This window comes from Macadamia integrifolia, unplaced genomic scaffold, assembly GCF_013358625.1.
Source record: "Macadamia integrifolia cultivar HAES 741 unplaced genomic scaffold, SCU_Mint_v3 scaffold1090, whole genome shotgun sequence".
Lineage (NCBI taxonomy): Eukaryota > Viridiplantae > Streptophyta > Magnoliopsida > Proteales > Proteaceae > Macadamia > Macadamia integrifolia.
Window position 1 is genome coordinate 170,777 of NW_024868082.1, and position 22,696 is coordinate 193,472.

Genomic DNA, 22,696 nt, shown 5'->3' on the forward strand with positions numbered 1-22,696 from the left:
CTGGTGCATAGGTTTCATCATAGTCTATTCCCTCTTGCTGGTTATACCCTTTGGTAACTAGTCTTGCTTTGTTTCTCACTATGTTCCCATCTTCATCCAATTTATTACGACAGACCCACTTAGCACCAATGATGGTGTGGTGGTCAGGTCTAGGGACAAGTTCCCATACCTTGCTTCTTTCAAACTGGTGAAGCTCCTCTTGCATAGCGATAATCCAATCACTGTCTTTTAGTGCTTCTTCTATGTTCTTGGGTTCGATCCTTGAGATAAATGCAATGTGATTGCATACCTCTCAGGTTTTAGATCTAGTCTGGATTTTTTCATCTAGATCTCCTATGATGTTTTCTAAGGGATGATTCCTATGCGGAATAACTTCCTTAGGTAGTGTTTCTAATTTTTCTATAGTAACATCATTTGAATCATTAAGAGAAATATCATTAGTTTTGTTTTTAAGTTCATCAATTATAATATCATCATCATCAACAAGAGATTTGTTTAAGTTATTAGGTAAAGATTCATTAAATCTTACATTCATAGATTCTTCAACCATTAAAGATTTTTTATTAAAAACTCTATATGCCCTACTGTTGAGTGAGTATCCTAAGAATATTCCTTCATTAGATTTTGCATCAAATTTTTCAAGATAATTTTTGGTGTTGAAGATGAAGCATTTACATCCAAATACTCTAAAGTAGTTTACTTTTGGTATTTTACCAAAATAAAGTTCATAAGGTGTTTTAGAAAGTAAAGGTCTAAGGATTATTCTATTTAGTACATAACATGTTGTATTTACAGCTTCAGCCCAAAAATACTTAGGCAAAGAATACTCATTGAGCATGGTCCTTGCAGTCTCTTGTAGTGACTTGTTTTTTCTTTCAACTACCCCATTAGATTGAGGTGTTCTAGGAGCGGAGAAGTTATGGTCAATACCATACTTGTTGCAGTATAAGTCAAATTGACTTATATTGTCAAATTCTCCTCCATGGTCACTCCTCACAAAGGTTATAGTATACCCTTTCTGATTTTGCAGTCTGTTACATAGAGTTGCAAATTCATCAAAGGCATCATTTTTATTTTTCAGAAAAATAGTCCAAGTGTATCTAGAGTAGTCATCAAAAATTACAAAGGTGTAATTTTTACCACTCATACTAGATATGTTGATAGATCCAAATAAGTCCAGGTGAAGTAGTTCCAATGGTCTAGAGGAAGAGACAATATTCTTTGACTTATGGGAGACTTTAGTTTGTTTGCCTTTTTGACAGGCATTACAAAAACTATCTATTTCATACTTGATTTTAGGGAGATTCCTCACGAGATCCTTAGATGCTATGGTTTGAATCAACTTGACTATGTCCAAGTCTTCTATGCCATAATGAAGACTCACCATGGTTAGAAACCAAGCATGCATTTAAGGAACTTACTTCATCAAGTATACAAAAATAAATATTATTTTTCCTAGACCCTTTTAGTATTAGATTATCATTTGCATCTTTGATGCAACAATGGGAGACATTGAATTCTACTTTGTATCCAATGCTACATAATTGACTTACACTTAGGAGATTATAGTTCAAATTTTTCACAAAGTAAACGTTCGAGATTGAAATACCTCCAAGTTTTATTTTTCCAATACCAGCAATCTTTCCTTTGCTGTCATCTCCAAAGGAGACCCATCCTCCATCGTAGTCCTGTAAGCTTGAGAATAGGTTCTTGTTGGATGTCATGTGTTTGGAGCATCCATTGTCGATGACCCATTCAGCTTCCACCTTATTCTTCAAGCACACCTATAACAAAAATTTAACCGTACATTGGTCCCCATAATCTCATGGGTCCATCATTGTTAGTGTCAAACTTCCCGATTGGAACCCAAATGGTTTTGTACTTTTTAGGACTTTGGTTGTGCCTTTGGAATGGCCTTAGGTTTTTTTGAGTCCTTTGCTCTTCATAAGATCCATTTGATCTTTGTGGAGTATAGTATCTATAGAGTCCTTGGTTTTGGTATTTCCCTTGTGGTCTATAAGTCTCCCTAGGATAGTTCTTGTATCCTTGGAATTGCATTTGAGGCCTCTCAATAGAGTACTCTCTATGAGGTTGGGTTTTTCTATACTTAGGCATAGGTCTAGAGTTTTCTTGAGGCCTATATTGCCTTCTTAGGGGTGTGTAGTAGTAGGCATGGTTAACTCTTGATCTCTCAGTTTGAGAGTTGGGTTTGTTCTTTTTCTTGGAGTGACACTGGTTTATGGAGTGTCCTGTCTTTTTACAAAAACTACATTTAATGTAGGAGGTGGATGGTTGGTTTCTTTGGTCACCCCTTCTTGGATTCCCATTTCTAGATGGATTTTGTCCATTATAGCTCAATCCTTCTCTTTCATTTGGACTCTTCCTTTGAGAACCTAGAAGGTTGTCAAGGTTCTTTTGCCCCTGGGTCAAGGTGCAGAGGGTGGAGTTCAACTTAAAGTTTTCTTCCTCTAGTTCACTTACCTTTGAGGTTAGTGCCTCCACTCTCTTATTTGGTGTTTCAACCTCTTTTTCAAGTTTACTTTTATCAGACTCTAATTTTATACTTTCTTCATATAAGACCTCGAAGGCTTCTTAAAGTTCCTCATTAGAGTCCCTTACTAAAAGTTCAGATTGAATTTCACATACCTCTTGTTCTTCATTTCCGATGGCCATCAAGGCGAGGTTGGTGATTTCTTCTCCAAATTCACTTTTATCTTCTTCATCACTTGAGTCCCATGTATTTGCATAGGCCTTTCTTTTTTATTTATTTGGGCATTCAGTTCTAAAATGTCCAGGCTTTCTGCACTCAAAACAAACTATGTCTTTAGTAGGAATTTCCTTGGGTTTAATTTTTGTTTTACCATTTTCCCCACAGGATTTGTCACCGTAGGATTTGTTCTTGTGTTGGAATCTTCCTTTCTTTTTGAGGAATTTGTTGAATTTCCTCGTGATGAGTGAAATTTCCTTTTCCATGTCGAATTCTTCATTTTCTTCATCATCACTTACTTTTTCGATAGGTTGAGTTGATTTTAGCGCTATGGTTCTCCTTTTCTCAGAATTTGGTTTGTCGGCGTTCAGCTCTACTTCATGCGTTTGTAGAGATCCAAGTAAATAGTCCAATGAGATTTTAGTCAAATCTTTGGCTTCTTCTATTGCTATTTTCTTGGGTCTCCAAGCTGCAAGTAAGACTCTTAAGATTTTTCTAACTTTTTCAACGTTAGTATAAGTCTTGCCTAAACCTTTAAGGTTATTCACAGTATCAGTAAATCTAGTAAACATAGAAGTTATCGACTCATTTTCTTTCATAGAGAAGGACTCGTAATCAGAAACGAGTTGGTCTACCTTTCTTTCTTTTACCTCTGTTGTTCCTTCGTGTGTGACAAGAAGCATATCCCAAATTTCTTTAGCCGTGTCACATGCAATGACTCAATTGAACTCTTGTTCATTGAGGGCACATTGAAGGAACGTAACAGCACAAAAGTTGTACTGGATGAGGGTGATGTCTTTAGCCGTCTATTCTCCTTCATCCTTCGGTACTATCTTTCCATCAACTATCTTGGTGATGGTGTATGGTCTATTCTCTATGGCTCTCCATACAAGAATGTTGTGACCACACACAAAATTTTTGAATCTGCACTTCCAGAAAGAAAAGTTTTCTCCATTAAAGTACGGGATTCTCGAGGCGTTCATGCCTTCTCGTGGTCCTTGGAATGTGGTCATGGTCTTTGACTCACTATTAAGATGATATAGTCTTAAATAAATTGAGCTCCCGCTCTGATACCAATTGAAATAACCTAGAGGGGGGGTGAATAGGTTATACTAGTGGAATTTAACTCTTTTCGATGTATAGATCACAAGTGTGACTGTAAGTTAAAAACGATGCTGAATGAATAAAATAAAAACAACTACAACACAAGATTTATAATGGTTCAACTCAATTCGAGTCTAGTCCACTCCCTACAAGAATCCTCTTGTAAGGTATTCCACTAGTTCTCCCTTTCAGTACAGTAGGTAAAGAAGAAAACCTTTACAATCTTTTTACGGATAAGAGTATCCTTACAAATCTCCTTTCTAGGCAAAGAGACGCCTTCACAATCTCTTTTAGAGGTAGAGAGAGATCTTTCTCTTTTTAGGATAAGAATATCCTTACAATCCTAAGTACAACCTAGAATTGTAAAAACAGAAATTAATAAGAAATAGTGGAATAAGAGGAATACCTCAAGTGTGGTGTAAATGAGAATGAATAATAAATGATGAGTGATGCACCTTTTGTAAAGTCCTCTCTTACGGTTTTGACTTGCACAGAAGAGAGTAGAGAACTTTGATTGAAACTTGAGCCTCTTGTTTAGGATTTGTGTAATAGAATAACCCAAGTGGAAATAAACTTCTTTAATGCTTGCAACAATGCTCTTAAAGCTATTTCTTAATGAATATTTAATTAAGAGTGATTTGGTTATTTATAGGTGAACTTAATGAAACATTTTAGGTAGGATAATCAGGCTCTAACGGACATATTCTGGGTCCACCGGTCGATCGCCATCGGTAGCCAGTCGACCGCCATCGGTAGCCAGTCGACCGCCAAGAGCCGTTGTAGGTAAAATATAGCCGTTGAGACACTTCCAGGCAGTCACCGGTCGATCGGGACTTTCAGCCGGTCGACCGCCTATGGTCTCGGACAGGTCCGGTCGACCGCCAACATGACATGCTCTGTTTTGACAGAATGCTGTCATACTGACCAGTCATCAGTGTTTTGACTATAACTTTTCGATCCGACTTTAGAATGATCTGAGATCAGTTGCGTTGGAATCACAACTCAATTTCCTACAACTTCTATGAAGGATTCATCTCCTAATACTAAACTTAAGATTTCCTAAAATACCCTTGAGTCAGGTTACTGTGTGTTCCACACCACTTAGAGACTTTTCATACCTGGTCAAGGCATGCTCTATGGTCATTCTAATATGATGCAGTGCACATGCATGAGGTGAGTACATATAAGTATGTGGAAATTACATATTACATTAAAAATAACTAATCTATCCTAGTGGTCTTCTTCTTCACTTGAACCTTCCATTCTTTGGCCCTTCATCTTCTTTCCTTCTTGTTTGTTGTTTCGTGTCTTTAAGCTTCATGTCTTGATTCGATCTTCTAAGGGTTTCTTCAAGCTAATCACACTTTATCAACCAAGTTAAAGATGTATGTTTATTTGTTAACACCAAAACATGGCAAGGAATGTGGGCATGTTTCCCAACAGAAACATCATTTGAGAAAATGGATAAAGAGGTTTAACTGGAAATTCTAAAGAAGCAAGATTAGCACAGAGGAGGCACTTGAGGAACCATGAGAACATTTGGGTTCTTCACATACAAGGACGTTATAAGAAAAAGTTGAGGCCCAGGCATAGTGGAGGGAATATCCTAGAAGAATAAAATGGTAACTAGGTTAAATTTAAGAAAACCCTTCAATAATTTGTTTAGGTCCTGTTGAATACCAATGTTATGGCAAACACCAATAAATACGAAAATAAACAAAGACAGATGACAGATCTGCACAACACAAAGACTTAACGAGGTTCACACACCGATGTGGTGTGTTGCGTCCTTGGCTGAAGAAGAAGATGTTTTACTATGTAGAAAAGAGATTACACCCAAATAATGGTGAGAAAACTCGCCCTGAAACCCTAGTTTGAAAAACCCCAAATTACAATTGCTTGTTCACCAAGATGATAGTACATTATATACTCCTCCAAGTCGTGGGTTGATCCATCAGGTCATCCCAATCCCTCTGCTTTCATCACAGATCTCAATAAATAAATAATAAAAATCTCATTCGTGTTGCCACCAAAATATATCAGAACGAGTCATTCTTTAAAACGAGCCAAGAATTCAAGACAAACTTTACAACCAAGTATTTTTTTTTCCCCTAGTTTAGGAAGTTCAGATTCTCACATTCTGTTGCTTGAATATAGTATCCATCATTAATGTAAAACAAAATCAGTTTTATTACAAAATTTTCTAGGGAAAAATCATAAAATGTTTCTCTTTTAAGACTTGACATGAAAACCAATTAAGAAATCGGCACACATATGAAGAAGGTTGCTACATGAAAGCAACTCCCTTCTCTTCTAAGGCAAAAGGCTTGTACCCCTTCTGCCACAAATTATAAATACACCCTCTCACTTGCGGAGATGTTAGGCGGGCACCCCTCCCAAGTGCAATGGAGGTCACCAACCTAGGCAATGGGCCTTCTTGTCACCCATAAACCCCGTCCAGGTAAGTATATTCCAATTGTTTTGCTTTCCTTTATTTATAGAATCCTCTCCCTAATCTGGTTTTTTTAGCTGACCGATGTGGGACTAAAAATACACATCCTTGTGATGCTCTGTGGTGTGATCTCTCTTCTTCCTATAAAACCATAATAATTGAAAATGCATTAGATTTTGGTTGGTTGGAGTCGCACATATATAAGAGCTCACGTCAGCTTTTATCTTGGGGCACATTGTTTTAGGTATCAGTATGAATGTTAAGAGCCTTTTTTTTTCCCTGATGTACTACATGATTGACCCCAAAGCATGGCCATGATTGATTGGATTACTGGGGAAACATGATCGATTAGATGATCAGGAAAGCACGGCTACGATGATTGATTGGACAACCAAGAAAGCAAACATGATTGATTGTTATAAGACAACCCCGACCGCAATTGATTGAATTCAAGGCCGGAGAGTCTTCTTCAAATTCGCTGCCCAAGCTTGAGGATCAGGCAACTCAGACAAGTAAAGGAGGCCATCAATGCCATGATATCTAGCATCAAGGCCAAGTCCCAAGGCTAAGTATCGAGCAGCTAATGGAACCGACGATTCTGATACTGATTCAAGCCTACTTCTCCAAAGACGGGAAAGAGAACTTTTGTCATAAAAAATGAGACGAGTAGGAAAACCCTCACTTCTAATAGTTAGACAACAAGGTTGTTGCTTCAGAGCTTTCACTTTTAGTCCATGATTCAAAATCATTCTCATTTCTGGGCGAAAGGCAATTAGTCGAAAGAACGAAAGTCAGAGAAAGTAGCAAGCAAGGGTGCTCTACGATCAGCCCAACCACTGGGAGAGAGTGCTCTACGATCAGGGATTTCGATTTCATTCCTTTGAATTAGACTTTGAAGTGGAATTAGAAGCATTGAAGTTGCCATAGAGAGAAGAGTCTGATATTCATTGATCGAGGAAGAAAGTTGGGATTCTTACCTTCCTACTTGGAATGGACTATTTTGACTGCTTTGACCCCTGTCACGGGACAAGTTGGTTTCCTTGGTCATTCAAGCTCTTCTTTTCATCTTCCTTTTCAGCAATATGGAAGGAAGATTGGGACAACATCATGAGGCACACATTCAATTCACTCGGCTTTTGGAATAGAAGGATTTCATTTATTCTATAACTTCCTGTTCTGCTCTCACGTTGATTGATGTGTGCGTGGGTAAACCCCCTCTTGAGATGTTGATAAGGTGATTAAAATAGAGAAAACATAGGAGATAGATGGGAAGAGAGAAGGATAGAGATAAAATAGGAAAATTAGAGGAATAAGTTGCTTTACGGACCAAGCTTATGGTCTAGCTAATTGAGAGGCAGCCGACCTCTTGGCTTTATGGAAGAAGCCTGACCTCTTTATCTTAAAAGAAAATTGTAGAAAACTATATTGCCCAAAGCCTTTTATCTAATATTTTCCCATTTAATAAGAAGAAAAATAGTTACAAACTCCACTAACTCCTCTTTCCCACATAAACACTTCTCCATAACAAATAACTCCTTTACAACTAAAATATAACGACACAATTTAACTACTAAGAAGATAAACATAAAATAACTATAAAATATGCTAAACCTATATTCTTTCACAATACAGGGCATGTAACATCCATATACCATAGCCATGGTGAAGATGACTGGACGAAATCTTACTTGTATCGGATTGGCCGTATTGATACTGGCTGATATCGATACTGATACCTAATCAATCTAAATCGAGTATCATTAATGTGGAAATCCAATGGATAATGAATTGGGATAGAGTTTGTCATGTGTAACCATATATACATGTTATTCAAGGTAGTCATATCATGGTCCTAAGAAAAAGGGTAGTCTGGTTTAACAGATGTATAGACAAAGTTCAGACTCAAAGGGAAGGAAGCAGTGGAATCACAAGGATAAAAGAAATAACCGAACTGGAATTTTATTCTTCTCTTCTTGTAATGACCACTAACAGAAAATGAGTTGTTCTATTATCTGCTTTGGGCACATTAGTGGGAGCTTCAAATTGCAGATGATAACCTTCCTTCAGCCTATAGTTTATTAAAACTTACACTTAACATAAGGGAAGGGTTTTGTGCATGGTTCTGCACAAAAGCACTCTTGGATGGAGAATAAAGGATCTACGTACGGTACAACCTCCTCAACCCCATCCGACAGCTATGTGCATAGTCGTGCACCATGCACAAAACCTTTTGCCTTTAACATATATTGATTAAGCTGTAAGAAAAGTTGGGACTTTGTTTAAACAGCTAGGTTCCTCTCTTCCGCTTGGCCACTTAAAACAAAGGATTTTTAAACTCACAACTGGGGGCAAAAAACACTAGATTTGATGCTTTTGATCTGAAAATCCAATGATCCAGTTCCAAAAAGCCTACAATCGGCTAACCCCATAACAGTTAGAATTGAGATCGATCATGATCAATTCCAATCCTAATTGACCCCAATTCCCGAATCATGCAGTCACTGATCCAATTCTAAATTTTGAAACAATGTTTAATCAGATTTGATCTTCAACTTTAGAATGATTAAAGAAAAAAAAAAAAAAAACAACACAAAGGTTAGCTGAGTTGGCAAACAATCTTTGCCTCAGGAAGTATGTGGTTCTAAGTTAATAAAAGTTGAACACTTCTCATTCAACCCTGATATGACTTCGTCCAAACAGTTGTGGGGTTAGTATGGACCTTGGAATTAATTAAGCCAAAGGTAAATTTGTGGGGTCAGTATGAATTCATGGAATTGAATGGAATTAGTCAAGTCAAAAGCTTAAATACTGAAGAAAACAAAAAAAAAACAAAACAAAAAAACAAAACAAAACAGAGCAGAAACTTCAAAAACCATAGTAAGAGGAAATACTTTTGTGATTGCATTCAACTACCCTCCTTTTGTCTGGGTCAGATTTTGAAACACTTTACAATTCTGAATTTTGGAAAGCATTCAGCAAGAGAGGGTACCCTGAAGTCACCTTCTTCTGTCTTGGTCAAAATGTAAATATTTAATTTTTTTTTTTCAATGAAATTCTTTATTCTCATAAAAAAAATACAATTAAATTTTCAAGAAAGTTTGGTGATTGAAACTTCTCAAATCCAAAATGCTAAAGAAAATACAGGAATCAATATCGTTCCAGAACATTTGAATTTTATGAAAACCTATACAAGCCGACGATGATCTTGAACCCTGTTTTACCCTTTTTTTTTTTATGAAATAGAAAGCTGCCTGCATAACATCTTCATTTACGTGGACCCTCCCTCTCCGCGAGAGGAGAAACCTGACGTTATTCATCTTGTTTTCCCTTATTTATGCATTTCTCTCCCTCTACTCCTTCAATAACTGACCAATGTGGGATTAAAATGTCACACCTCCTATGGTAACTTGCTAGTTAATCATAGCTCATATTTCTATATATTTTTTTGGAATGTAGTTTCCAATTTATTTCTAGAGAAAGCAATTATATTGCTGACTCCTTAGCCAGAAAGGCCCTGGTATAAGTAGGAGCCCTGGTATAAGTAGGACAATTTGACTTATTTCCACTCTGTGGTAGGTAAAATTTTACAATTTGAAAATTACGAGCTTTGCTCGCTTTCATGAATAGATGTTTATTTACCAAAATATGTTTCGAGCTAATCATACCAAATTAGGAGGAGAAGAGCTAGATAGTTAGATAGGGAGAACTAAATGAATTCTGTTTTGCTTGGTCCTTTTTTTTATTGGGTTAAACCCAAGGCATTCATATCTTTTGTCACTACTTCTCAAGTCATTTTTGATCTACCCTTAGCTCTTTTAGTTCCTTTGGTATGCAAACTCTCAACCCTTCTTACTATTACATACATTGATTCTCATTGTACATGCCTTAAGCACCACATATGATTATCCTTCAACTAATCACCCTTGGGAGTACCCCTATATGATTCTTTTTTGGACCACTGAAATCTATTGAAAGAAAAACATACAACTCGCAAGTTAGAAAGGCTAGCCTAGGGCAAGGCCCTAATCAAACAAAACCACAGAAAAAGGCACTAAATCCTAGCCCAAGGGAGGGGAGAAACATCCAACCAAAGAGTGGGATACATCAAAACCCAAGAGGAGGAGGAGGAGGAGGAGGAGGAGGAGGAGGGGGAGGGGGGAAAGAAACATATGATACATAAAACTATGGACGAGGGTAAATAAGACAGTCTCCACGAATAGGGAAAGTTCTTATTTCTGCTAGAATCAACGATTCCCTTTTTTTCTTCTTGGAACTAGTACTTTTTCCATGATTGGAAGCTTTGCCATTAGGTCCTAAATGATTCTAATTTAATTATCTTAAAAAAAAAACATGGGGTTCTCTTCTTTGATCCGGACAAGAAGGAATCTTTAGTTGATACACCTATTTTTCCTGCACGGCATTGGGGGTAAGATGTCATATACGTCGCTTGCAAAAGTGGACTGATTTTGAGGGATCATTTAGTAGTTTTCCAACCAGCTCTGACAAAGACTAACCAAGTACATGTATTAGAGATAAACAATTTCGCATTAATCTGCCTCCAAAATCACTACATTTATTCGGAAGGTTGATCATTTCTTTTTTCCTTCCAGTAATACAAGAGGTTTGGCTAGTCAGTGCCAGCCACAGCTTAAACACATTTTTATACTTATTTATGATGGAAATTACTAGATTAACATTCTTACCCTGCTCAAAGATCCCAAAGCTTCACTTCCCCTTCAAGGAAATTACAAAATTAGAAAACTTTTCCTCCTCTTTGGAGAGGTGGTCACTGATATACTCCACATATCTATCGAATAAAACATCAATTATACCATCCCCAAAGTGACAAGTGAGCAGTGATTCTATCGCAGCTCTCATACACTTTGCCAATTTTTGCCCACTTATAAATCTATCGAGCTTGAACTCTTTGTTATCATCATCATCACCAGCAGCCCAATTGACATCATAGATTTCTAGTTCATCAATATAAAATGATCTTTCTGCACAAACTATAGCCTCTAACTCTTTACGAGAAGGTATATAGTAAGGCAAATTGAATGAATCCAATTTAGCTTCTTCAATGAGACCCTAAAACAAAAAATGAAAATTTTTAATAATTTGAACATGAAAGAAGATCAATGCTAACCATGGAATTTATAGATTTGGTAGAAAATCAAAAGAATATATGATAGAGAAAATGAATGAAAATCATAAACAACAATCACATATTCACACAAAAAGATTTAACAAGATTGATAACAAAAAAAAAAAAACTCTCATTACAATTATATAGTGGAACCCTATATAGGTCTAATTTACTGGAATACCCACATAGTCCTAAAAAAAATTAATTACACCTCTTAACGGCCCTCTCTCGACGCCTCTTACCACCCTTGGGAATCATCCCATTAATGCAACTGACGAAACATAAGACATCATACCCCCAACAGGTTTGATCTACATTGTAAAAACTATAAATAAGCATACCTCTGAGACCAATTCATTCAATGACTTAGACAAGAGATCCCAATAGTAACCCTCGTTGTTGCCAAAATGATCTTCACTTCTCCTGCCTACCATTATTAGAACCATTTGTCCTCCTGGTGTTATTTCCTTGGAACGCAAGCTAAGAAATAAAGAGAAATCCTTTTGAAATTGCTCCAAATATGCTTTGATCACACTGGGAGGACTCGTCCTTGCCAAGTAAATATTCCTCTTGTTGCTCTCAACCATTGAAGGAACCTAGTATGCATGATGTTAAGAAATAAGTATTAACACTTACTTGTATGAATGTGCATGATAGTAAGAATATTATCCCTAGAACTGATTAAGTTACAAACCTGAGAGAGCCAATGAAGGCTGTTAGAGGAATGAAAGAAGTCTATAGTACTGCTTGGAAAGAGCCTCCCATAGAAAGAACCAGGTACTCCTAAGATGGAACATGGCCCAAAAGTTTCACCTTTCTCCTTCTTTAGTTGCTCATAGAAGGTTGGCAAGGTTTTGAAAATAGTGTTGAAGTCATTACTTGGAAGATCATTGAGGAACACTTGGATTTCTGGCGTATTACAATTCAACTGATGGCATGTTTCATCAATAGCCTCAATGATCTCTGAGTTCACCAATAAGGTGTTGGGCCCTGAAGAGCAGCCCAAATCTGCTACCCTTAAACATTGAGGTAAGTTGGTGGTACACAATTTTGAAATGCTCCGAATCATCACTGGTTTTGCTTTGGTTATCACTACTTTCTGAAAAGACTCAAGTTCAAATCTCTTAGAACATAAGAAACTGAGAGAGAGAGAGAGAGAGAGAGAGAGAGAGAGAGAGAGAGTACTTGAAGTTTGGAGTTACGAACGTAGCTAGTTTCTCCACTGCCCCCATTCATATGGAAAATTTGTTGGACTTCCATGGCTTCTCTAAGTCTGAAGACTCTTAAGCAGTAACAACTTTGCAAGAAATGGAGGAATGGGAAATATAGACATTGCTTGTATATATATAAATGAGAACAAGGTTCTCTAAGCTAACGGGGTGGAGAGGAATCGCCAGCACACATTGACCTAGTATGTAGTCGATATAAAAAATTGAAAGTGTGAATTTTATAATCCTAACATGACGAAATCTTTGAGGGAAAAAAAAACTAATAGTATCTTATAATTGTAAATCCTAATAAGATAAAAGTTGACAGTACATCAGAGTTATCTAACAACTGTACATATAACCACCAGTCGAGGGACAGAAAAAAGAAAAAAAGTCTGGATCAGGTTGAAGTAAGAGAAAGATTCCTTGTCCCTATTTTTTATTTATTTATTTATTTGGTAATAGGTACATCTTTGATTTGAACATTTAGAATCTATTAAATATAATAGAGTAATAGAAACAGTAGATTCTAAGGGTCCGTTTGATAACGTTTCAAGAAACGCGTTTCTACCGTTTCTGTTTCCAGAAACGATAGAAACGGAGTAAAAAGCGTTTGATAAAACTGTTTCGTTTCACTTATTTTCAGAAATAGAAATAGAAATTTTTACTTATTTATGGTTCAAGAAACGACCCAACTTGTTTCGCCGTTTCTGGAAACGACTTGTGGCCATTCTTTCACTGATTAGTATCCACTTCTAAAAACATGACTTATCAAACTCCTTCAATTCCGTTTCTGTTTCTAGAAATAAAAATTTATGTTTCTGCCGTTTCTTGAAACAGAAACGACTGAAACGTTATCAAACGGGCCCTAAATGTTCAGAACAGGCAAGTGCAAGATTGTTCTGATGCATGAACCTGACTTAGATTAAAAAAAAAATTGATCAAATAAATGGTGCATGATTGACTCAATCTGAACTCGATTTGGTGTCTTCAGTGTTTGGTGACTTGACTGATCAGATGGTAGCATCAGCAACAAACAACTAGCCAAGGAGAGGTGCCTTGTGGGACAGTTGAAGGGCCCTCTTCGTCATTGGGGGGGGGGGGGAGGTGGTTGCATGGGTTAGTAGAGTTCACTACATGGAGTAGAGGAAGCTCACATACAGAGAAGAGGAGGGAGGATACAGCAAGCTGGTTGAGGGCAGATGGTGTTAGTGACGTGGTCATATGGTCTCATCCCAACCACTAAAGACCAGGTCAAAGAGACCCAAACAAAATGGACATTTTTTGGGGAACGGGATTCCACATTGTTGAATTGAGCCATTGTAATCTCCAATAATGGTTTTATCAACTCCTATATATTTTACAAACATTTGAATAAGAAAGTTATTCAAAACAAAACACAGGTATACGGAGCCTTAAATCACCCCATATCTGAAACTCATTATAACTGTTATTATCTCTCTCTATTTTCTCTTTGATTTTAGAACAGAAAAACAGTTTAGGATAACTTGAGTTCATCTTCGGCAGTAGCTCGTAATGTCGGCAGAAGCTCGCCAATGGTATCAGAGCCAGCGGCTTCTTGGGGTCTATCGACGGGAGAGAAGATTTTTTGTGGTCAAAGTTTGACAAGAACTGATTCTTGAGTACTAACAGGAGCTTCGCTCGCTGGAGTTTTTATACCACCGACCCTTTTGTTGAGAAGTTTTGAAAAGAAAATAACACCTCTGTTGTCAGGCCTGACAATCTCTTATTATTATATGGGTAATTTACAGCGCCACCCCCTGAAGAATGCCAATATTATACGAACACCCCTTCTCTTTCACCAAATTAGATTCAGACCCCCTACCGTCAGTCACTGTTAGAGAATAAACCTCAAATGCTGACATCAGCAGGTCCTTTTTTTTTTAAATACCATTTTACCCTTAAATACCATTTTACCTTAAAAAAAAGGTTATACTCTCTGCAACGTCTTAACTAGTTAGGTCTTGTTCTCTCAACCTCGTCAGACCATTCCTAATCTATGGTCGCCGCTGGGAAGCTGGGAGAGAGGAAGAGGGGAAGAGAGGAAGAGAAGGGTGAAGTTACGACGCTATAATCCGTGGTCGCCACTGGGTGAAGTGGGAGATAGGAAGAGGGGAAGAGAGGAAGAGAAGAGTGAAGACAAATCTGCCCTCGATTTAATCTGTGGTTGCCGCTGGGAAGCTGGGAGAGAGGAAGAGAAGATTGAAGTTGCGTCGCTATAATCCGTGGTCGCCGCTGGGTGAAGTGGGAGATTGGAAGAGGGGAAGAGAGGAAGAGAAGAGTGAAGACAAATTTGCTCTCGACCTCTGCACGAACCGTCTATGGTCGCCGTCGGGAAATCTAGGAGAGAGGAAGAGGGGAAGAGAGGAAGAGAAGAGTGAAGAAAAATCTTCTCTCGACATCTGCAGGGAACGTGAGGGTGATCCGACAGATATCGGTACAACCCTTCTTCGACGGCAAAGAGAGGAAGGCGTAGGAGATCCTTCTCCGTTGCTTTGCTTCCATTCCGTTTCTTAAACTTGGATTCTATACCATTGGGAAAGAAATCATCGACCTTTGCTTGGATCGGATTTGCAAGCTCGTGGATAACTGTACTAGTCTCCAAGGTTTCCTGGTTTTTCTTCAACGAGCCAAAGCTGGGTGCTCTAAACGATCGCCGATGGTCTTCTAAAAAAATAAAACATCACCAATGGTCCAAATCTATAGATGTCATCCGAAGCCCGTGATGCCAGATCCAGATAGTAGAGAGACGAGTCAGTGGGAGTGAAGAAGGAGAAGGAATCTCTGCAGTCACCGTCGCTGTCGCTGTTGCCATCGCCGTCGCCGTCGCCATCGCCGTCGCCGTTGCCGTCTCCCCCATCCGCCATCAGGTTACAACATGAGTTTTTAGTGAATAGGAAGGGTAGAACGGTCATTTTAACTCTTGATTTAACAGTAACTGACGGTAGGGGGCCTGAGTCTAATTTGGTGAAATAGAGGTGGTGTTCCTATAATACTGGCATTCTCCAGGGGGTGGCGTTGTAAATTACCCTTTTAAGAAATAATAATAAAAAAAAGCTCTCCAGCCCATGGATTTAGTTCTTGGTATCTGTATGGTATCAATATCTGTCGATACCAAAGAGGATTGGTGGGTATCGATCACTTTTTCCCCTTGCTTTTCAGAAAAAGACTTTTTTTTTTATCCCCTTAAATGATATGGGTAACTGATCCGAATCGGTCAAGGATCAAGGATCGGTCTCAGCCGATACCAATACTTGAAACCTTGATCCAACCCCGCTGAAGTATTGTCTTAAACATTGAGTCAACTCGATTGATTATCATTAGAGTATTATTATGATTCATTCTGATATAAATAATAGATGGAGAATGTTTTCCTTCACCATGCATGAAGGTTCACCATATCATCCTAGGGTTCACAAACACCTATAGGGTTTTAGTATGTTCCCCAAAATATCCTTCTGCAAGCAGTTTCGTGGTAAACGGATTCCCATCCATCGTGGCTTAGGCTCCATATGATTGCAAGAAGAATAAGAGGGAAGAGAATAGAAGTTTTCAAACTTACAAAGGAAATCATTGTAATCATGATCCTATGTGACCAAAACATTCTATATTTGGTTATCAAATTTCACTTTACATTGCATCCAAAATTCTTTGTTATAAACGTAAAATAAAAATAACATGTAAAATCTATCATTATTAAATATAGTATCACTTGGGGTAATAATTAAACAAAAATCTTTTTTAAATTTAAAATTTCACTTCTTTTCCCTTTAAATTTCTCTTGCAATCAATCATAACCATAAGGACAACTCGGTTCTAAATATATTTTTAAACGATTAACTTGGCTGAGTTGGTGGATAAAGTGATTAATTTGCTTTTCCTATAAAACTCGTGAGTTGACTCGTCTAACACAACAATCCACATGACTATGTTATAGAATCTCACAAGAATGTAGTTTTTTAAGATTTTTAAACCACGTTGAGTCAATCAAGTCAAGACTAAAAGCAAATTCTTAGCAGCCTCCATGAAAGGACCAGTGCTCTGCCTTACCATTTTGTGGCTCTTATGTTCTCTTGATAAGATTACACTCTTGGTCTATGGTCCACCTTCTATGGAGCTTCCTTGGTTCCCTAGATTAGGGTATCAATTCTAGACCCGACCAGGAAAACTTGAGACGAGAGGACCCAATTGATTAACCTAAATGGGTCAATCATGGTGTGAGGTTCTAAAGTGAAGAAGATCCTTTAGATTCAATCGAAATTAGCCCAATCGAACCAATTGATACTCTTACGAGGCCACCTTGCTTAACCAAATTTATGGGTGCAGGAGAAGAGTCTAGACCGACTGACACCAAGAGAAGTGTTGATACCTTAGACCATCTTTTAATTTTCTAGTTAAAGCTCTTGATGCAGATGGGTCTTCTCAAAACTAGTGTATAGTCCTAGTTTGTGCCCCTAGTATATATTATAATTCAATGGTATCCCAATGATTTTAGCTATTTTCCATCTTCTAGATCAACCTTTTAACATCAAAACTTACGGGTTAGGTAAGTCTAATATGTTGAAATTAATACAAAGTAAATGAAAGAATTCAAGTTCTCAGAAGAAATAAGTGACATGGTTCATGAATCAGTCTGGGGGTAAAGATCAGTGAGAAGAACTAAATTGCTTATCTTAGACTTTTCACAATAACCATTATCATAGTGGTCACTTAAAACAACCTTTCTTTCATGGCCATAAGTTTATTGGGTGGTTAAAACTGCATTTGAAGGGCTCAATCAATCACTTTCAACAATTGAAACAACCTGAAATAAAATTCAATCAGACGGTTCTTAGGGAGTTTCTGGGATCATTCTTTCTCCCCAACTTTGGAAAAAGGTTAAAACTTGGAAGTCATTAAGTTCAAATTTGAACCGTGTCAAACGGGCTATGTAACCAGAAACCTGACTAATCCCCAGACCGTAGGCATTGGCCATTGTCCAATTGGAGCTCAACATTTGGTGAATTAGTCCATTTCAGAATTAGATTATGCTTTTATATGTTTTTAAAGTACTAAGATTCATGTTCAGTTTAAATGAATTTTTTAACTCACAGACCTTATCTATCTGGATAAGGTTATTAAATAAGACAATGATCCTCATCACATTAGATTCTGGAACTAACCTTATCATATGAATCATTATGGAGATTAATATAAAAAAAATATGGAAAATGTTTTCTGTGGGGAGTGTTGTCTATGTGTCCAGATATATAGGGGATGAAATGACAGATCTGCTCCCCATGAAAGGAAAATTGACTCTTCTATAGATGTTTCCTCATGCACTCCTTTGGCGTTCACATATTATCATAACCGCACTCTCCCATAGAAAACACTTCTCAAATAAAATTCAAGAATTATGAATTAGATCTAGACATCATAGAGTATCCATGCCCTGCCCAGCAGACCAATTTAGTGCCCACTAATATGGTAATACCCCAACATTCCTTTTGTTTCAAGGGTTAACCCGCTCCATTGACAGAATTTACTATAGGCCCCACCATCCACTATTCACCTAACATCAATCAGCATCTCTGTAGTTAAGATTGAGGCAAGGTTAGGCATACCACCAGCTTTTCATAAGCTAGTAGTTGACACCAATCATGGGGCTAGGCACAGAAAGACAAGGGGTGTCTTGCCCAACCTTTTCCCTTTTTGGAGTACAGAGAAAGAATCCTAAAACGCAGCTCAATCTTGGAGTGACCCTATGAAGCCCAATTTATTTTGGAATGCATATAATAACCTTTGAATCAAAATTACTTTGAATCACACCAATATAAGTACAAGCTTGGATGAGGTCCTTGTACGAGAATCATTCTTGTATGGTGTCTGATCCATACTTGGAATCCACTAAATCTTTCTCTTCTTACAACAGGTTGAGAGATTGAGTGGATTCCATGTGTGGATCAAGTATCGTACAAGAATAATTCTCGTTCGAGGACTTGATTCTGACTCATAAGTCTATTGAAAACCACAACCCTAGTTCTCTCTTAGTAATAAAAATTTCAAGGTATGTTTGATATGCATTCTAGTAGATTTCATATTTTGAGATGATAAAGACATTGTGGATTAGAACTCATTGCATACCAAACACAGCCCAAGTTTCTTTGTGCACATGAAAAAGATTTATGAAAGGAAAGGGAGAAAGAAGCCGAAGGGAAAGGTAGTGTGACCTTGTATCCGAATACAAAGGGTCCGTTTGGTATTGTTCATAAAAAATGTTCCTGTCGTTTTTTGGTTTTAAAAGAACGGAAAAACAGAATCTTCCGTTTGGTGTGTGTATGTATCGTTTCAGTTTTTTTGAAACTGAAAGTGGGTAAAAAACGAATAATCCCTGATTTGACAGAACACCCAAGAGGGTGTTCTATCGGGGGTGTTTCGTTTCAAGCAATAGATATTGAAACCCCCGTTCTCGATAATTCTCTGGGTCCGCAATAGAGAGAGGAGAGAAGAGAGAACCCAGGTCGCCTCTTGCTGAAATCTCCAGGTAACTTCGCCTCTTCTCCTTCTTCTCTTTCTTCTTCTTCATCTCTTCTAACATCTTTTGAAACCCTCCTCTCGCTGATGCTCACCTCAGCAAAAGCCTAGATTTTTTGTTGATGGAAATACTATTGTTGAAGGTTTCGAAACCCTTGATTTGTGTTCGACTCATCACCATCTATTTGGGAAAAAACCAAACAGATCAATGACTTCTTTGAGGAGTCGAAGCTCGGCCACCACCGCTGCAAACTCACCATCTATTTGATTGCATGCTCATCGTTGTTCATTGTTTTAAAGTTACATTAACAGTAAATCGAAATGGGTTCTCAGTACTTCTTCTTCATCTATTGTAATCACATAGCAGGTATTGTTCTCAGATTATGCGCATAGAGAGAGGAGAGAGGATCAAAAGAGAAAATAGTGAAGAGGAGCTCAGCCCCTTGTGAAATCAAACCAGTGCAGGTAACTTCGCCTCTTCTCCTTCTTCTCCTTCTTCATCTTCAGCTCTTGTAACCTGTTTCTTCTTCTATTATTACCTCTTCTCCTTCTTCTTCATCTATTGTAATCACAGAGCAGGTTTTTGGTCGCAATTTTATTGTTGTTTTGGACCACCAATTTTAGGGTTTTTCTTTGGGTAAATTGGTTGTGTTTCAGTAAACTTTGCCATAATTATAATTGATTTCCTGAGGACATACAAAATTTGGGGTATTGAAGAACAGAGCAGGTATTGTTCTCAGATTCTGCGCATAGAGAGAGGAGATAAGAGAGGAGAGAATAGTGAAGAGGCCGAGTTGATCTTCCATGAAATTAGTAAGAGGGGTTTGGTTCCAAGTGTCGTTAGTTTCAACACTTTGATCAATGGGTACTACAAGTCGGGGAATTTGGAGGAAGGATTTAGGTTGAAGAACATTATGTCGGAAGCAAATATCCTTCCTGATGTTTTCACCTACGGTGTTTTGATTAATGGGTTATGCAAAGAGAGTAGATTAGAAGATGCAAATCAACTATTCAATGAAATGTGCCAAAGAGGGTTGGTTCCAAATGATGTTACTTTCACTACTTTGATTGATGGGCAGTGCAAGAATGGGAGTGAAGCCTGATATAATTACCTACAATACACTCATCAATGGCTTATGCAAGGTTGGTGATTTGAGTGAAGCAAGAAGACTTATGCAAGAGATGTCAAGTAAGGGTTTGAAACCTGACTAGATCACATACACTACTCTCATTGATGGGTGTTGCAAGGAGGGAGATTTAGAGTCGGCTATGGATGTAAGAAAGGGTATGATTGGCCAAGGTATTGAGCTTGATAATGCAGCTTATACAGCACTTATTTCAGGGCTTTGTAGAGAAGGACGAGTTGTTGATGCAGAGAGGACATTGAGGGAGATGTTTGGAGCAGGTTTGATACCAGATGATGCTACTTATACAATGGTGATTGATGGGTTCTGTAAGAAGGGAGATGTGAAGATGGGTTTTAAGTTCCTCAAGGAGATGCAGAGTAGCAGCCGTGCACCAGGTGTTGTAACCTACAATGTGCTCATGAATGGGCTCTGCAAGCAGGGGCAAATGAAAAATGCTAAAATGCTTTCAAACAAATAAGATGAAAGACATCCTCCATGCATTCAAGTCTTTAGACTTGGAAAAAACAGTGAAAATTTGGGGAATTATGTAATAATTAACTTGCACAAGGCATTGTTAATACTGTATTTTATTCATCCTTTGGAAACCATGTTTTTTTTAGTTGGTGTGTAATATTTTGTTGTCCCAAAAGAATTTATATGCGTTGTTCATTATTTTAATGTTATTTTTTGTAATTATTGACTTAAAAGAAAAGAAAAGAGAAAAAAAAAACCGTTTCTGAAACAAGCATTACCAAACGGCAGAACTGTCGTTTCTTGGTTCTGGAACTGTTCTAGAAACAGATTCACCAAACAGCCCTAAATCGTTTAAAAACGGCGTTTTGACACAGAAACTGAAATTTCCGTTTCTGACACGAAACGGAGTTTCTGGAACAGAAACGATACCAAACGGAGCCTAAGCCTGCAACCGGTGCTACTGTGGGAGCTACCAAGACATCCTTTCTGTCATCAGACTGCTGTTTGTTCTTCACAAGATTGATCCATCGAATACTCCAAGAAAGCTGGTGAGACTGATTTACATCCTGCGGCATCTGGGTTTTGACAGCTTTCTGTCAGAAACTTCAGGCCACGTGCCAATCTCTTTAGCCATTCATTGCAGGCCATATTCTGGTATCATGCAGTCCCTTCTGCGGCCTTCCTTTGATATATTCTGGTATCATCTGGTAAATCCTGTGGCTGTAAGATCCTATTTTCTCCATAAAGTTGCCAATTTTGTATTTGATTCAATACTCTCTACCCAGCCATCAATTATGGCTGATTTTCTGAAGTACTATTGAGCACCACAGACCATCCACCCGATGGTAGTTTGAGCCCCATCCATGGTGCCAATCGGCTGGTTATTATAGTTGCCAATAGTTTCTATTTTGGTAAATCTTCTGAAACTCTAGTTCGGGTCATCGGTTGGAGTAAGATTTTAAGGGATTCTAACTATGATCATTACCTACAGTTGGAATTAATTTGAAGGTGTTTTGACCTAGTCAAAGGTTTCACTAAATTTCTAATTTTGGCAGCAAGCTGCCATACACAGTGACTCTACTGCAGGTATTAATCCAGCCTGTGGATTGTGCCCAAGTTTTGTGGGCTTACTACTAGTGTCGGGCCTGTCGGCACCTACTGTTGATTGTTAGGCCTATTATAAACCTCTTATTGTTGTTAATTAAGGGCTTAACCTGCTGTACCACAGTAGCTATCGATCCTAATATTGGTTGGTTATTTTACTTGCTGTTTAGTGGACCTAACCCTATCAGTGTACTAGTTAATAAGGCCCACCTTTGATGCAGTTGGGCGTTGGGCTTGAGATGGCCTTTAATTTGATTCCTTTTTTCTTTCCTTTTTAGAGTTAGAATTAGTATGGCAAATTATTATTTGATGAGATTTTATTTCTATCTTAGTTTAGACGCAATATTTGTTCCAGTTTCAATTAGGAAAGTAGGTTTATTTTCAAGTCTTTAAATAGTGTTTCTGTACCCAACTGAGGATGGATTTTTGAATTGAATGAATTTGAACAATGATGTTTTGGTTGGAAACCATGGCTGCCGACCCTCTTTTCCTCCCTCTCTGAGATTCACTTTCTTCTCCCTTCTTTTCTTCTTCCTCCTTATTTTTGCATACTGTGATTTTCCCCTCTGATCTTCTTCTTCCTTTCCTCTCTGTATTCTGGTTTTTTTACTCTGTTCTGGGCGACAGTTGCGGCCCTGCTGAGGTGCTTCGAACTCAGCTGTGCGTGAGTTGTTTGGGTTGAGCTGTTGGTCGAAGGTATCCCTCCCCTAGGCGACACTACTCCTGGAATTTCCCCTCCAAAGCTGGAACTTGCTGTGAAGAAACCCAAACCAGAATCAGAACTGGGTTTATTACCACCAAACCTAGTTGCAGGCTTGAGATACTCCAGTTCTGGGTTGT

General features: G+C 38.0%; 2 protein-coding genes and 1 pseudogene across 2 annotated transcripts; 1 reads left to right on the forward strand and 2 right to left on the reverse strand.

Moving 5' to 3' along the window:
• Positions 1-6,131: 6,131 nt before the first annotated feature.
• On the reverse strand, positions 6,132-6,280 carry LOC122062703 (annotated as a pseudogene).
• Positions 6,281-10,803: 4,523 nt separating this feature from the next.
• Positions 10,804-13,241, reverse strand: LOC122062691 (probable jasmonic acid carboxyl methyltransferase 2). The gene is made up of 4 exons (XM_042626334.1): positions 12,595-13,241; positions 12,104-12,508; positions 11,751-12,005; positions 10,804-11,351 (listed from the first exon to the last, which is right to left on the reverse strand). Exons 1-4 carry the CDS (start codon positions 12,667-12,669, stop codon positions 10,989-10,991), a joined length of 1,098 nt encoding a protein of 365 aa, XP_042482268.1. The 5' UTR covers positions 12,670-13,241; the 3' UTR covers positions 10,804-10,988.
• Positions 13,242-20,420: 7,179 nt separating this feature from the next.
• LOC122062696 (putative pentatricopeptide repeat-containing protein At1g09680) lies at positions 20,421-20,756 on the forward strand. Its single transcript, XM_042626340.1, has one exon. It carries the CDS (start codon positions 20,421-20,423, stop codon positions 20,754-20,756), a length of 336 nt encoding a protein of 111 aa, XP_042482274.1.
• Positions 20,757-22,696: the final 1,940 nt, after the last annotated feature.